We start from the raw sequence: 14,671 nt of genomic DNA, 5'->3' as shown, positions 1-14,671 counted from the left end.
GAATGAACGCACACGTGCTTCGTAAAAATACACGCAAAAGGCGCCCGCACTTGGATGCCCCGTTCACAGCATGAGACGTCGAGAATCCAAGCAGCTGTGATACAAACCCTGGGTGACTGACATTTTAAGGCCATGACAATACCATTCGGTCGATCACGTGAACCGGATACTCATACGAAAGAAATTACTTTATCCGTCGCCATAAACAGCGTTCATTCTATCTACGCGTACAAGCTCGGCGATGTTCGCAGCGGTGTGCCTGGCAGTGCTCTCGACGATTCTTTACAGGTATCGTGTCATTACCTACAACCTTATAGTAAGCAACTAATTGAAGAGGACGTGTTCCACGTGCTCAATTTGGTAGCTTTCTTCGGCAAGACAGCAAAATCTTGGTCATTGTTTTCAGAGCACTAAATTTTCACCTCCAGTCTTCTGCTGGCTACAGAATACCCACAACATAAGTTTTCACAGCGTACACTCGTTTTTCATCCTGATAAACGCTGTGCAAGGTGACCGACACCGACAGACAATTTAGAGTGTAATTTTACTATTATCTTGCTTTCGATGCTCCTTTATTTTTGCAGGTATCCTTGATATATCCTTATCTTTCTGTGATGCAACATAGCCTACGTAGGACTGGTGTTGTAGCACAAATAATCGACTTTTCCTTTGATCTTTTTGTTTACTATGAACCACGCAGGAAATTTGACAAATTGGCAGTTAACATGTCTGAAGAATGGAACGTGCTTTCATCGGTTACACGCAATTTTATTTCTCACCAGAACACAGAAGATTGCGCTGTTCTGGAGAAAATCATGCTTGGTAGAGATTGTCAAAAACAAAGACAGCCGACCTGTAGGCCACAAACAACCGAACTTCCCCATCTAAAGAAGTTCGCAAACTTATGCTAACTCCTAGTAGGCAGATTTCAAGACCAGGATTAGGCGATAGCGAATACCTAAAGTTCTGGAAGCACTCTCGAATACACGATTTAGCAGATGCCGGAGACTTCAAGCGCACTATCAGTCAAGTGCGCTTGAAATCTACATGAAGACAGCAGTAAGGTGCTGTCATCATGTCATCGCCATGTGCGATGACACACACCTACTATACCATGGTTTCTTGAAATTTTGCTGTACGATTATCCGCTTTGAAATTTCGCCACTTTGCACCGATGATCACTAAATATTGTGGACCCAGGGCCACGGCTTCTGTACCAGATGGCAAGATGAGGCTCTCAGAGACCGACACAGGCTAACAAGCATGGAGCACCTCCTTTACTTAGCCGTGCCCAGATACCGGCTGCCGCGGTTGTTATCCAGCTCCCCGCGCAAGCCCGGCCACGGGCTACGGGCGGGCATCAAGATGGTGCCCACCCATCATGGTCTCCATTTTTTTACATTTATTCAAGTCTACATTAGTCTACATTTATACGTATACATTTACAAGGTCTTTTGTGGTAGTCCATCAGGGTTTGGACCCTCTTGACTGTGTTTAGAAGGGGTGGGGCCCTTTTTCAAGGACTCTAACGGCCTAAGCTGCCATACGTGCTCGCTACACGAGACCAATTTAGTACTCGCAGCGGTCGCTAGTCAGCGGTGCCTATCATTGCTCTGGATTTTAATTTATGATTTGGCGACTTCTGTTATAAGTTTGCATTACCATGGGATGTGATACAAGGCGGGCTTTTGACCGCACCCCGGGCAGTTATCTGAGTATCTGGTGGGGTACATTTTAGTAAGTAGGTTTTAGTTGGGGAAGATTCCTGTCTGGAGCTGACTCCAATCAGTGACATTCGCCCTCGTGAGTGATTTAAGTAGGGAAAGCCTAGGTCCCCTGTAGTGTGCCAATAAAGCCGAGTATTCATTTGAAACATGCGGTGCACTTTTGGGTGTCGATTCCTCGAGTGCACGGAGTGTATACCACCGACCTACCCCTTCCGCCTCTTCGTTCCCCGCTATTCCTGCATATCCCGGCACCCACAGGTTCTTGTGTTGCATCGGCTGTGGTTTTGTTGCGTTATGCCACCTGTCGTCTCGAGGAGTACATGGAGTGTGTGGTGGCGTATTCTGTCGTTCAAGAAATGCCGGCAGGCGTCTCGGGAATCAGAATAGTTAGAAATTTGTTGCTGATGTAGCCGCCTGCCGCTGCTAGAACGACAGCTAGCTCCTCAGCTTCCGTCTCGGTGATTTGGCTTATTGAGACGCTTGTGATTTCCCGATGGTTTGTGTTGATGACCGTGGCAACTCCGCGTCCTTGTTTAGGATCTTCTGTGGCTGCGTCTGCGTACACTACGTCCTTTTTGGTGTAGTACGTGCGCTGGATTGAATCTGCACGTGCTGTCCACCTCCCTTCGTGTGGGTTTGGGTCCATGTTCTTCGGTATCGGGTTCACTGTGAGTTGCCTGCGGATTTCATCTGGTATGTTAGCTGTGGCTATCATTGGCTTAACTTGTTCCGCATAGCCAAAGCGTTGGCTCAGTACTCGGCCCGTCTTTCTTCTCGCTGAGGTTCCCGATGTTCTTGGAAGGTATTGCGCACCACCAAGACAAGAAGTTTCTCTTTAGGTTATTTTAAAATTGTTTGGCCGCATTTGCCAACACGGTGTGTAGTTTTTGAAAACGCTATTACTGCATGAAGTGTCGCGCTCGAACGGCCCTTCATGCGCTTGAACTGTGTTCGAGAAACTTCAGGTGAATGGACTACGCTGTCTAAACATCGATCCTCCAGGGTAGCAGGTGAGGCTTCGGATTCACTGGTTGCTACACGGCGTGGCAGACGAGGACGTGCGCACGGCATTGGCGGCGTTTGGTAGAATGACGGAGGTCACTCAGCAGTGCGGGTGTATGGAAATAGTAAACGAAAAATGTTCGTCGACCGGGAATGCGCTCCTGAAGCTCAAAAGTAGTGTGAAAGTTGGCGGCCTGCCACACCAGATCCGAGTCGCCAGTGAAATAGGCCTGGTGGTCGTACAAGGTTAGCCTATGCAGTGCCTGCACAACCATGGTTCGGGAGATGTACATCGCGAGTGCAAGGTTCCACGGTGCTACCATTGCCGGCCTTTCGGGAACGAATACGCCGAGTGCATTCGTTCTTACGCTGTGGTGAAGGGAACGGCGGAGAGCGAGGCTTCAACGGTGCGCATCATGGATGTAACCAAGGCAGAGGACTCGGCCAAGCGGAAAGGAGATGTGACCACAACTGGGCTGCCGTGCAAAGCCTACACTTCAGCAGGTGAAGATAGACCACTGGCTGTGGACAGACCGCTGGACCTTACAGGAAAACTGGTCGAGGGACCAGACGACTGAGCAAGATATGGCAGTGACGTCTCACTTCGTGATCGCCGGTTACGCGCAAGCAAATGAATGCCGCGAATATGCGCAGCGAACACCGCGGCGTGGAAGCACAAATGCAGCCAAGGACAAATGTCGAGCTTGCTTCTTAAAATTTGCGTCCACTACATGGCTGCAAGACTTACTAAGTGCATTCTTGAAGCACAAACTCATAAACCCAAACTTATATCGTAAGCTGGTGCAGGTGCCTGTCGCGGACCGCATCACCGCAAAAAAGTTCGTCGAGTGTGTTCACCGTGTGGTGTACAACCTCCCGCTTTCGTGTGGGAATCAATATATCGGGCAAACTGGGCGTTGCCTCAATGATCGACCTCAATAACGTAAAAAAATGGCACCGGTGGGTTTTGGCAATTCAATGTCGTGATCATGGCTGTAAACCTATCGAGGACGATGGCACAATTGTGTCCTGTGGCAGGACGCTGCTCATCCGTGAAATAACCGAAGCGCAGTTGATTGCAAAATCAGGTGATGAGTGTGTTAGTTTCCCTTCACTGGCTCTCACAGAAAAAGAACGAACCCCCGTATTCTTAAACACGCCTTCACTCAACGCTTCTCCTCGACTCAGCCAAGTCGAGGCGACGAGCGTTCCTTCACTCAAGGCGCCGTTGCGTTTCATGAACACTACTTCACATTTCCTCCGCAAAGGAATGCCTTGAAAATGCGCCCTTGACTCGAGTGAAGTGCACCGACCGAGAAAAGCGCCTAATATCGAGGCTATTCTTAAATTCGCTTAGCAAAAGCCCAATTATTTATAACAGAAAAGTGTTTCCGTTAATTTGGCTTCGTTATCAAATGCCAACACGGCGCAATGCACAAATTTAGCTCGGTTACCCGCCGTGGTTGCTCAGTGGCTATGGTGTTGGGCTGCTGAGCACGAGGTCGCGGGATCGAATCCCGGCCACGGCGGCCGCATTTCGATGGGGGCGAAATGCGAAAACACCCGTGTACTTAGATTTAGGTGCACGTTAAAGAACCCCAGGTGGTCTAAATTTCCGGAGTCCCCCACTACGGCGTGCCTCATAATCAGAACTGGTTTTGGCACGTAAAACCCCATAATTCATTCAAATTTAGCTCGGCAGCGCTGCCACTGTTAGCGTTAGACTTATAGATCAAGCGGGAGCTGTTCTTGAGGTCTGGCAACGATCGCACCCCAGCAGCTGAGCATAGCGCATGGCTGAGAAACAAGAAAATTTGCGCCCGCATTTGTCTGCAGCTCATTCTTTCCTTGTGCTTAATTTGTGGTTCACGTTGCAGTTGTTAATCGTAGTTATCATGGATGATATTGTCCGTGTGTGTACTGTGACCGAGCCGGATTTACTTCGAAGGAGGGAACGCATGGAACGGCCGATGGGCAGCTTTGTTTACCTTCAAGACCAAGTGCTGCTGAAAGCTTTCTGAAAGCAGCAACAGGACAAAAAATAAGGGTGAGTGAGCAGTTTATGCACGGAACCACATTACGCTGTTGCGGGTTTGGTGAAGTTGCCGCCGCGCTATCAATAAAACGTGTCCGATGTATCCAAGCATGACTGGCTCCAGTTGCTCATGCTGCCGGCATTAGCACCCGAAGCATACTATTCGAGGCAGCATAAGATTGCGCGAGACGTTATTTTTTTCTTTTTTGCTTTGGAGCTTGTGGGATATTCGGTGCGACAATCTGTTATCGGTTCAGCTGTTTAAACATAAATGCACAAGGCACCGCTCCGCGCCTGTGTCCAATGTTCATTCCAGTACCGCGTAAAAAATCTTTCAGCAGAGAAGAAGCAGTTGTAGCATACATGTGGCAGAATGCATATGGTTGAGTGCGTACCTCCAGCAGTTTTAAAGAAACAAACGTTTTTCAGTCCTGTACTTTATTTTAGAAGCCGTGGTGGTTAGTCGGTTTGTTCAAATTGTAGCACATATCGTCAATGAACCAGCCTGTATTTTCAGTGCTGCTTCACTTCAGATATACGCTACGCAATCTTTTATTCGTCCGAAAATTCACTTGTCAGTATTTCATTGCCAGCATTAGTGTTTTTTTCGTCTTACCTTTTATCAATGTGCTATGTCGTAGCATCTCCTGCACATTCCATAAACAGTGCTTTCAAGTTCACGCAACGGCTACGATTTTTTTTTTTAGTTGAGCTATGTCTTTTCATTTCAGTTGCTTAGCTGCACTGAACTTAGCCTGCGAACGCCCTATATACATATCATTTTTGACATTCTGCTACAGGATGTGGGCCTTGAAAAGACCAGCTGATGGAAAAAAAATCAACGTCTGTGTTGCACGGTAAGGAATGTGACTGACGTTAAAGCATCGATAGATACGGTGCCTGCCTGTTGGAAATGCACCATCTCGCTTCCCCTAAAGAACCTAGGTGCTGCGGAAGTACTTGACTGATCTGCCCGGTAGTTAGTCTGTGCTTATTTTTAATACTTATCACTAATAATATTGATATTTTGTCAGGCCACATTGATAAAATGGTGAAATGCACGCCGTGTTATTTAAAACCGCAAACATGAAACAGCTATCCCATAATGAAATCAAACTCGCATTTCATTCCTCTTCAACATTCATGTATTATTGTTTTGAAGAGCATAGCTATTATTATGATGTGCGAAGTCATGAGTTGCTCGTAATGTGTTACGGTTGAGACGTGAGCTTTGTTACTGCCCACAATTTGTAATGCAGCACTTTAGTATTTAGTGGAAAAAAAATTATGGGGTTTTACGTGCCAAAACCAGTTCTGATTATGAGGCACGCCGTAGTGGGGGACTCCGGAAATTTGGACCACCTGGGGTTCTTTAACGTGCACCTAAACCTAAGTACACGGGTGTTTTCGCATTTCGCCCCCATCGAAATGCGGCCGCCGTGGCCGGGATTCGATCCCGCGACCTCGTGCTCAGCAGCCCAACACCATAGCCACTGAGCAACCACGGCGGGTAGTATTTAGTGGAATGTTGAAGCTACGTTTGCATGAGCAAGTGTACATCAAGAAATATACCATAATTGTAATGGTTGATCTCAGCTTTGTTGAACTCATGGTAGTAATGCGCTCTATACTGTATTTTTCAGCAACGCCATTGTTACTATCTACATCTCCATTTGGCCTGTTGTGGGATCCCGCAAGACACGCTTTGTTCCTGGGTCAATTACTGAACTTCTGCAAGCCCCATGGGAGCCAACTGTCATCCGCATCGAATGGAACAAATTCATGGTTCCGGCCTTCATAGTTCATCTTAAGCTGAAGTTAGAACCGGAGCTGAAACAGCGTATATTCTGTAAGGATTTACCACTGCATACCGTCCGGTGGCCGCACCCGACGGTATGCTACTGTCTAGAACACTGCTAGTCTACTGTCCAGAACACGGTTTGGTGTTTTATTCTAGAATAGCTTTGTCAGTAGTACTACTGATTGTGTTTGTAGGACCACAGTCCACGCTCTTTTTGCAATCCTATCAGAACACAAAAATACGAGGATAATTTTAATTTATTGTTTCAGAGATTGACACTTGGATTGACGAGAAATAATTCAGTGATACAGACTGCTTTATTAAATATGGGTTAAGAAAAGAAACCTGGATGAAAAATACAGACTTAAGCAGCAAGGTGCCTATGAAGGCAGATGTATGCAAAATGCCTTTAGTGGTGATGTTTGAGCTGTTATGATGTCAGAAAGGAGATTGAGGTTTTCGCCAAAATAGTGCGATAACTACAGTGCAGCAGGACACATTAACTGGAGCTCCACTCTTCTACGCTTGCACACCAACGCAAGCGCAGCGCCCTTGAAAAGGCATGCTCTGCGTGGTTGCGTTGGCAGCCTGGTTCCTGCATAAGAGAAGGAGTTGGTCATAAACATACAATGATGTTAACGCACATAAAAACTAGCTTTTAACTAATTAACTAGTTTGATTTTTATGGTAAATACATTAGTTAAGAATTTTCATTGTGTTCAGGACACCTATTTTTTTTTTTACATTGATGAGCTCGGACTGTTTTCATTCATGTTTGCAAAGATACAGTTTTAAGCTGGTCTGGCGTTTGCACAGCCAGACCGACATACAGCAATCTAACACTTACATAATTCACTCGCTAATAGATGGAATGTGCGCAACAAATATATGTGACGTATATATGCTACCGCTTGCTAGCGTTTTGTGTATTAGGAGCTGGGTCAACTGCTACAGCTTGTTCTTTATTATCACAATAAAGATAATGTGATCTACAAAAACTACCATCTCTTGTATTGTTATTCAATGTTTTGTATTGAAATAAAACATTACATTCCCTCTGTATACATGCAGGCATAATTATGAAAACCATTTCATGGTTGCTCACTTCTTCGTTGGGCTTGGATGTTCATAAGCATGATAAGCTAATTAAACTGAATATTTTGAGGCAAGGCTCACTTAATTATTGCTAAATAGCAATAGACTTTAAATAGCAGCTACGGCACACGTCCTACGCAAAGTTACAGTATACTTCTTGTTTTTCTTAGAGCAACTAACTGCATGAAATTATAGCGAAACAGAAAAGTGAACGCACCTGGTCGTTTATAGAGCTGCTCGCCTTGCTGTAGTGGGCTTCGCCGTCCTTGGAATAGCGTAGTAACTGATGCACCTGACTACAAACCGCTCAGGCGGGGAGAATTCCGGCGCTCGCGCAGCCAGACGCGCATCGAGCAATCGAGCACACTGCCAATACACCCGCTAAATGGCAGGAATCTTCGCAGTTGTTTTCTTTTCATAGGTTCGAAGTCCGCCGCAGTTATGTATTGTGCCGCGCTTCAAATGATGCTGCTTTATACGATCACCCGCGAGAAACACGTAAATGCACTGGCGCCGATAGCAGTTTCTGAGCACGCGCACGAAGAATACACGTATGAAGGTCATCAACTGGCTCGTGCACGGATTAAGACGACACGTCACTGCACTAGCTGCCAGTCTTCTTGACAGGACGGCCGATCTGTCTCGGTGCCACAGTATAATTACTCCGTTGACGAAGCGCTCCAGAGGAATGCACCGGTCCGTAAAACGATGCCCTTGAAGATGCGCAGCATCGTTAACGAAAGAAAAGCTGCGGAGGCAACTGGCGTCCATCTCAACAAGCCGACGAGGCGAGCGACAGATCACAACGCAGCCATGTTTGCGCACTAACTGCACTCAAGGAGCGATTCAAGGTAGCTGCGAGGCTACCGTGAGATGCTCGAGTAAAACGCTCGAGCTTTCCTTCACTCAAGGCGCGTTTCGAGTGGAGGGCGATTTGTGAAACGAAAAGCCGCCCTCAAGGAGCATTTCGAGTGGAGGGTCGAGTCGAGGTGCGTTTGTGAATACGGGGGTTAAGTTTCTTGGAGGATTTATCAGCCCCACTTGACTGATAAATATGTTAGACGAATGCGCAACCCCTTTTTCTTGATGCAAGCGCATGCGCAGTCTATGCTGCTTCACATATATAAACCAATTCAGTGGCACAATAAATTTCGTTGAAAGTATGCGTATGGTGTGTGTTCTTCTCTGGCGTCCGTGTCTTTTTGTTGTGCAATAATACTTGAGTAATGGATTACCAACTTGCCCGAAATGCTGCTCTCGTTCTGCTCACGAGGCTGCGCGCGACCTCACAGAGCACGCTTCCTCAGTAAGGAGCGCCGACTCTCTTCCCCCCTAAGGCCACAGGGACGCTCCCGCTACTCGCAACGAGGTTAGGGAATTCTTCTACATGTCTAGAAGGGTCTTTCCACCCCCGTCACCCCAAGTTGAATAGGTCACGTTGCTTGATATGTAAGAAACCAGAAACTATAGATCATGTATTTCACACCGTACGGAGGGGTTCTACTTTTGGGATGTGCTCGAGAGAACCATTAATAAAGCTTTTCTATATATTTGTATATATCTATATATTTCCCTAAAGAAAACGTAGATTGATCAACGTTTGGCCTTATTATGCTAATTGGCCCTCACTGCCTATGCCGCTTCCGTATAGTGGGGTTTCATTGAGAGCCGGGTGCTCGGCTCGCAGGAATGTATTTTTGAGAATGCATGTCCAAATATGTAGCAATTCATAAAGCACAAGCTGTCGAGGGTGGAACCCTTCAGAGCTCTCAAGAGATTTTAAAATAGTCAGTCCAGTAATGCTGATACTTGTTCATGAAAATTTACTGTTTTATCTTGTTTTCCAACTAACTACTTGTCGTTTCATTTATTATTGCAAAATAGACAATCGATCGTGGCGTAATGATTAAAGAAGTCGGCTGCTGTGTTCCATGACAGAGGTTCGATTTCCCCATCGGGCCACACATTACCTCATTTTGCTTAAAGCGAAGTGAGACGCGGACCTTTCTACCGCAAACAGCCAAGAATAAGCCAAGGACTGTTTTGCATTATACACGTCCTCTTGATCCAGTTTCGTGTTGAGGCGTCAGTGTCCTTAAGTATGATCATAGCTTCGTCCGGTGTGATGTGCTTTAGTTTGCTTCGGACTTTTGTGAACGCTTTAATTTATTGTGGACGTGAGGCCACTTCGGCGGTAACCTGCGGCGAAGTCGCGAACGCAGTCAACCAATATATAAAGCCCTTTTTACGAGGAAGATTAGGCTCGGGGTTAACTCCAATACCGCCAATTTATATGCATGCAAAACTCTCAAGCGCTTTTATGAAAGAACCACTTCACCAATTTGGATGAAATTGGTTGCATTGGAGAGAGAAATGTGAAGTGCAGAATTACAGAACTAAGCAGAATTTTTATTTGTGACCTTGAGTTTTTTTACACAATTCACTAAAGATGAGTAAGCTTAAACAAGTACAGTGGCGAGGTTTAAATATTGGTAAATCTGCAACAAAAACCAATATCGCAGTTCTACAAACTACATGTGTTCGAGAATCTGAAGCTTACCACTTTGATATTATAAGTTACAGCTTACGTGAACTTGTTAAAATGTTTACAAGGATTTCGCAACATCTTGCTCGTATAATAACGGTATTTCTAAGAAAGGTCTATAATACAGCCGTGCTTGTTGTCCGCTTCAACTGTATTATTTGCTGCATGTTACAGAATTATGTTATTCCTCATTGCTAACTTGCACAGCTGTATACTTGCTAGCATTTCAAGTTTTGCAATTTGTCACACATTTTACAAAGGAAATAACGGACTAAATAAAGCCCTCGCTGCCTCCAATTACTCCATTGTAATCTTTTCTTTTAAATACAATAAACCTCATCAAATTTTGTGCAGTGGTTGCCAAGAAACAAAATTGGAGGACGCTTAAGCTTCGCCCTTAAGAGTGGAACGCGATGGCATTCAAAGATCGCTGGCTGCTTCCCGGCAACTTAATTATGTTTTCTCGTACATTCAAATTACAATCCGATGGTGTCACGTCTGTAGGTTGTGTTTCAGTCGTATCATTAAATTTTTCTCACGGATCTCACGTTGAGAAATTTTTGTCCCTTAACGCCTTGCGCCACGTGGAACGCCTGCGGGGTCGGGGTGATTTGGGATGAATATTTTCGCCAATGTCGCCGATGCGCCCGCGCCCATGCCGACACCGACAACGATGCCGACACCGGATTTTCAGCGATACGGGGCCCTTAACGCTATCGCGTTAAAATAAGCGGCACCTCCCTGAACGGGGACTGTCCAGTATATACGTAACATCATACGGCGGTCGGCGTGGTGCGGAATGTGCTATGCGTGGCAACGCTGATGTAGTATGCGTTATTTATTTGTACATGCGTAATCAGTACGAGCAGACGGATGCACGTATTTACATTACGGAACATATATTTGTCTTGATTTATCGCATCTGGTTGTAGGTCCCCTTTAGTCACCGTACATCCTCACTGGTCACGTGAGAGAGAGAGAGAGAGAAATAGAAGAAAGGAAAGGCAGGACGTTAACCAGACGCAAGTCGGGTTTGCTACCCACTTATCCGGTGTTTACCAAGGCATCCGATGCTTCTTTTTATTCGCGCTTTAGTACAGGCTTAGGCATTTCTCGGATAGGTTTAACGCCTCCTTTGTACGTATAGTATAGGGAATGGCGAAAGCGGACGCGGAATGTTTCGCACCAGCGCTGCTATTGTTTTCGCGGACATTGTGTCGATGGTCACTGAACTCCGGATGGCAGCTATCAACGGTACACACATTGAGCTTAAACTGCGCATTCTCGCCCTGCCTTGCAAAAGAGGTGTTCTGGCTTCAAATTCTCGCTTTGTATTGGGAAAGGAGCTTTATGCTTCCACAATAAACTTTTGGACCGACGCGTCTCATAAAGCTGCGCATTAAAACGATTTATTCGTTCCCCTGTAATAATGTAGGATCCCCAGTGCAAAAGCTACCCCTTAACGCTCAAAACCTTGCCGCGTGTTCCATTGGCCAGTTTATGCCAGCCGGATCGCTGTCACTTTCGAGTCTCCATGTTGGCTGATTTTGTGAGAAGGCTTGCGAAGTAACTTTACGCCCCATTCGGCTACACATCCACAAAGTATTTCGTCGTTTCCGCTTGAGGCATGTGGTGAATTATGGGCATAGGGCTTTGCCAGCATATCAGTGCCGTCGTAAAAGGTTTCGTAAACACAGTGGTGCCTGCAGCCGCCGCGTGATATGAATGGCTGAAAAGGCTACGGCATCCCTGTTTACGACGCTTTACCAGCACCTGCTACGATCGTTGAACGATATATATATATATATATATATATATGGCGGCTCGCTGCACCTGTTTGGCAATTTATGGTTTTGCTATTGATTTTAGGGCACGGACCCTGGGAAAAATACTGCTATGAATTTCTGTGAACAGAAACACTCGAATTTATAGATCACGGGTCTATTTGTTCTCCTTTCTACTTAAACAAGGTTCCGGCAAGGAAATGCCTAAAAGCAGCTAACTTCTCAGACGCCAGACCGAGCTTCCCTTTAATCTCGCCCGTCGTCAAAGAGCGGCTGGAGCGGCATCTGCGTGTGACAGGATATGTATTCGCTTCGTTCACTGAACAAGTGTCGCCTGTGCCATCCAGTTCCGAGAGACAGCAAAAATACGTCCTTCTACGAAGGAGGACCTAGCAGTTCTACACATGCTTGGATACTAATTTATACAATTGTATGGCTGTAGTCAACATACTGCTTAACAAGCAAAGTCTCCGTCTGACGCCGACGTCTCAAGGAAGTGGCTTGCCTTCCTTAGGGCAACGACTAATTCGCCTTGTGGCAACACTGCCTCCTGGTGCACGCTTACGCTGTTCGTTCACTCTGTGTCACTTCGGTTCCTGTTATTGCGATAGCAAACTGCAGGCGAATTCTCACCATCACCATTTGTATATATATATATATATATATATATATATATATATATCTATATATATATATATGTATATATATATATATATATATATATATATATGTGTGTGTGTGTGTGTGTGTGTGTGTGTGTGTGTGTGTGTGTGTGTGTGTGTGTGTGTGTGTGTGTGTGTGTGCAAGGTAGATGCTGCACCCTTAAACCGCCAAAGTGGCTCAAACCAGGTCTAAGTTCCCGAGTGTATTCCTCAGGATTTTTAAGAATTGCGCCGTGTAAGCAACAGTCATGAAGCATTTCATTCACACAGCCTCCCTTTCCTCGTAAATGTTTTTACTATCAAAAAGTGTGAAAATATATTTTTTTCTCGTAATCTGAAAATAATTTAATTTCATCGGTGCCGTTTTTTAGCGGCCGAACAATGGCAACTGTGCCATGCCATTACAGGCCCTACACGGAACGTTGAAGCTTTCGAGGGTCCCAGAAATGCTTGGCGCCCCAAGCTATAAGTGGCAGCAGTGTCGGCGCGTTAGTGTAGATAGACTGTCGCCTGCGGGCATTGAAATGTACACGGCGTTGACTGCAGCTGCCCTCCAATTATTATTATTATTATTATTATTATTATTATTATTATTATTATTATTATTATTATTATTATTATTTGGTTTGTACACATATAACACAAGGACACGAAGGAAATAGGGAGGGAGCAAGCTGACAACTGCCACCGAGGGGGGCGCAACGCCTGCCTACTCTTTCAGGAGGAGGGAATAGAGGAAATGAAAACACGAGGAAAGAAAAGAGGAACTGAAGAAATGACGGAGACACACACAGAACAAAAACAAAATAAAAATAATGTCTATATGCGGGAGGCCAAGTCAGTGTCCTTCAGAAAAGTTAGCAGGGCTCTATGGGCCTGGTCACGTCGCGAAGCGCACCCCCTTGGAAATAGGCAATCGTCGAGGGTCGCACATTGCAGTCCAATAAGTCCATATTCCTTAATTAGCAATGCGCGCTGCGCAACAAATGCGGGACCCTCTAAAACGAGATGTTCAAATGTCTTACAGGAGCCACAAAACGTACACGACGGGCTGTCCACTCGTCCTTGACGGTATAGGCGTTCGCGCACCAACACAGACCCAACCCTTAACTTATATATCAGTGCTCTAGCACGACGAGGCAAGCCTCGACCACGACCACGGTCTTTGCAGGGTTACGTGCATGACAGCAATTCAAAAAAATTCCACCTATATTACGGGCACGAAATACGTTTCCTTTAAACAAATCGTGGCCGCTACCTCCAATGCCACAATATTGTGTGAAACACGCAAATCTCTGTTACTAAAAGGCTGGGGGTAGCCTGTTGTGCATTTTCGTGCATACAAATCATTTGATGGTCAATTCTGTGTGAAGTGCGCAGCAGCTAATAAGTTCAATTAGGCGAGCTACCTGTCTATGAGTGACGGCGCTTTACCAGGATCCGCATGTTGTTTCACACGTGGTTATGTTTATTGAAGAAACGCTAAAATGTAGCAGTATAAGCACAGATCGGTCTTTGCATGGTTACGTGCACGATAGCAATGCAAAAAATTTCCACTTCAGTTACGGGCAGGAAATACGTTTCTTTTGAACAAATCGTGGCCGCTACCTCACGGCCACAACGCCACATCAATTCGTGATTTGTAGTAGCAGACGGCAAATTGGGGTTATGGCTGCCATGAGTTCACTGTAGACCTATTCATTCACGTCTATATACAGCGAAGCATTGTTGGTGTGACGGCTCATGAATTCGTGTATGTGTGTGTGTGTTGGGTGGGGGGGGGGGGGGGGGGCATATGAAGTGTGGTTTTCGAGGTATGGATATTAGTTTAAAGGGCAGCACGTCATTCGCCGAAATAATTTTACTTGCCGTTAATTATGTACAAGCTGGTTGTAATATACACGTATTGACATGCATTGCACGATCCATATTTCATCTGTTTAAATTTCAGTAGTGTCGTGCTGCACTCGTGGTCTTTGTCACGCATGTGTTTCTTGTTGTGCAACGGTGGATTGAAACG

General features: G+C 45.7%; 1 protein-coding gene across 3 annotated transcripts in view; it reads left to right on the top strand.

Moving 5' to 3' along the window:
- The first annotated feature begins 144 nt into the window (after positions 1 to 144).
- The window catches only part of LOC119453582 (cytochrome P450 3A31), a 234,461-nt gene continuing 219,934 nt past the window's right edge, over positions 145 to 14,671 (top strand). For all 3 annotated transcript variants that reach the window (XM_037715632.2, XM_049668265.1, XM_049668267.1), the window contains exon 1: positions 145 to 288. In XM_037715632.2, coding sequence (XP_037571560.1) covers positions 242 to 288 — 47 coding nt within the window. In that variant the 5' untranslated portion in view covers positions 145 to 241. The remainder of the gene's footprint in view (positions 289 to 14,671) is intronic.

This window comes from Dermacentor silvarum, chromosome 5 (genome assembly GCF_013339745.2).
Source record: "Dermacentor silvarum isolate Dsil-2018 chromosome 5, BIME_Dsil_1.4, whole genome shotgun sequence".
NCBI lineage: Eukaryota > Metazoa > Arthropoda > Arachnida > Ixodida > Ixodidae > Dermacentor > Dermacentor silvarum.
Note: the sequence above shows the minus strand (reverse complement) of the source record. Positions and strands in the feature narration are given on the sequence as shown.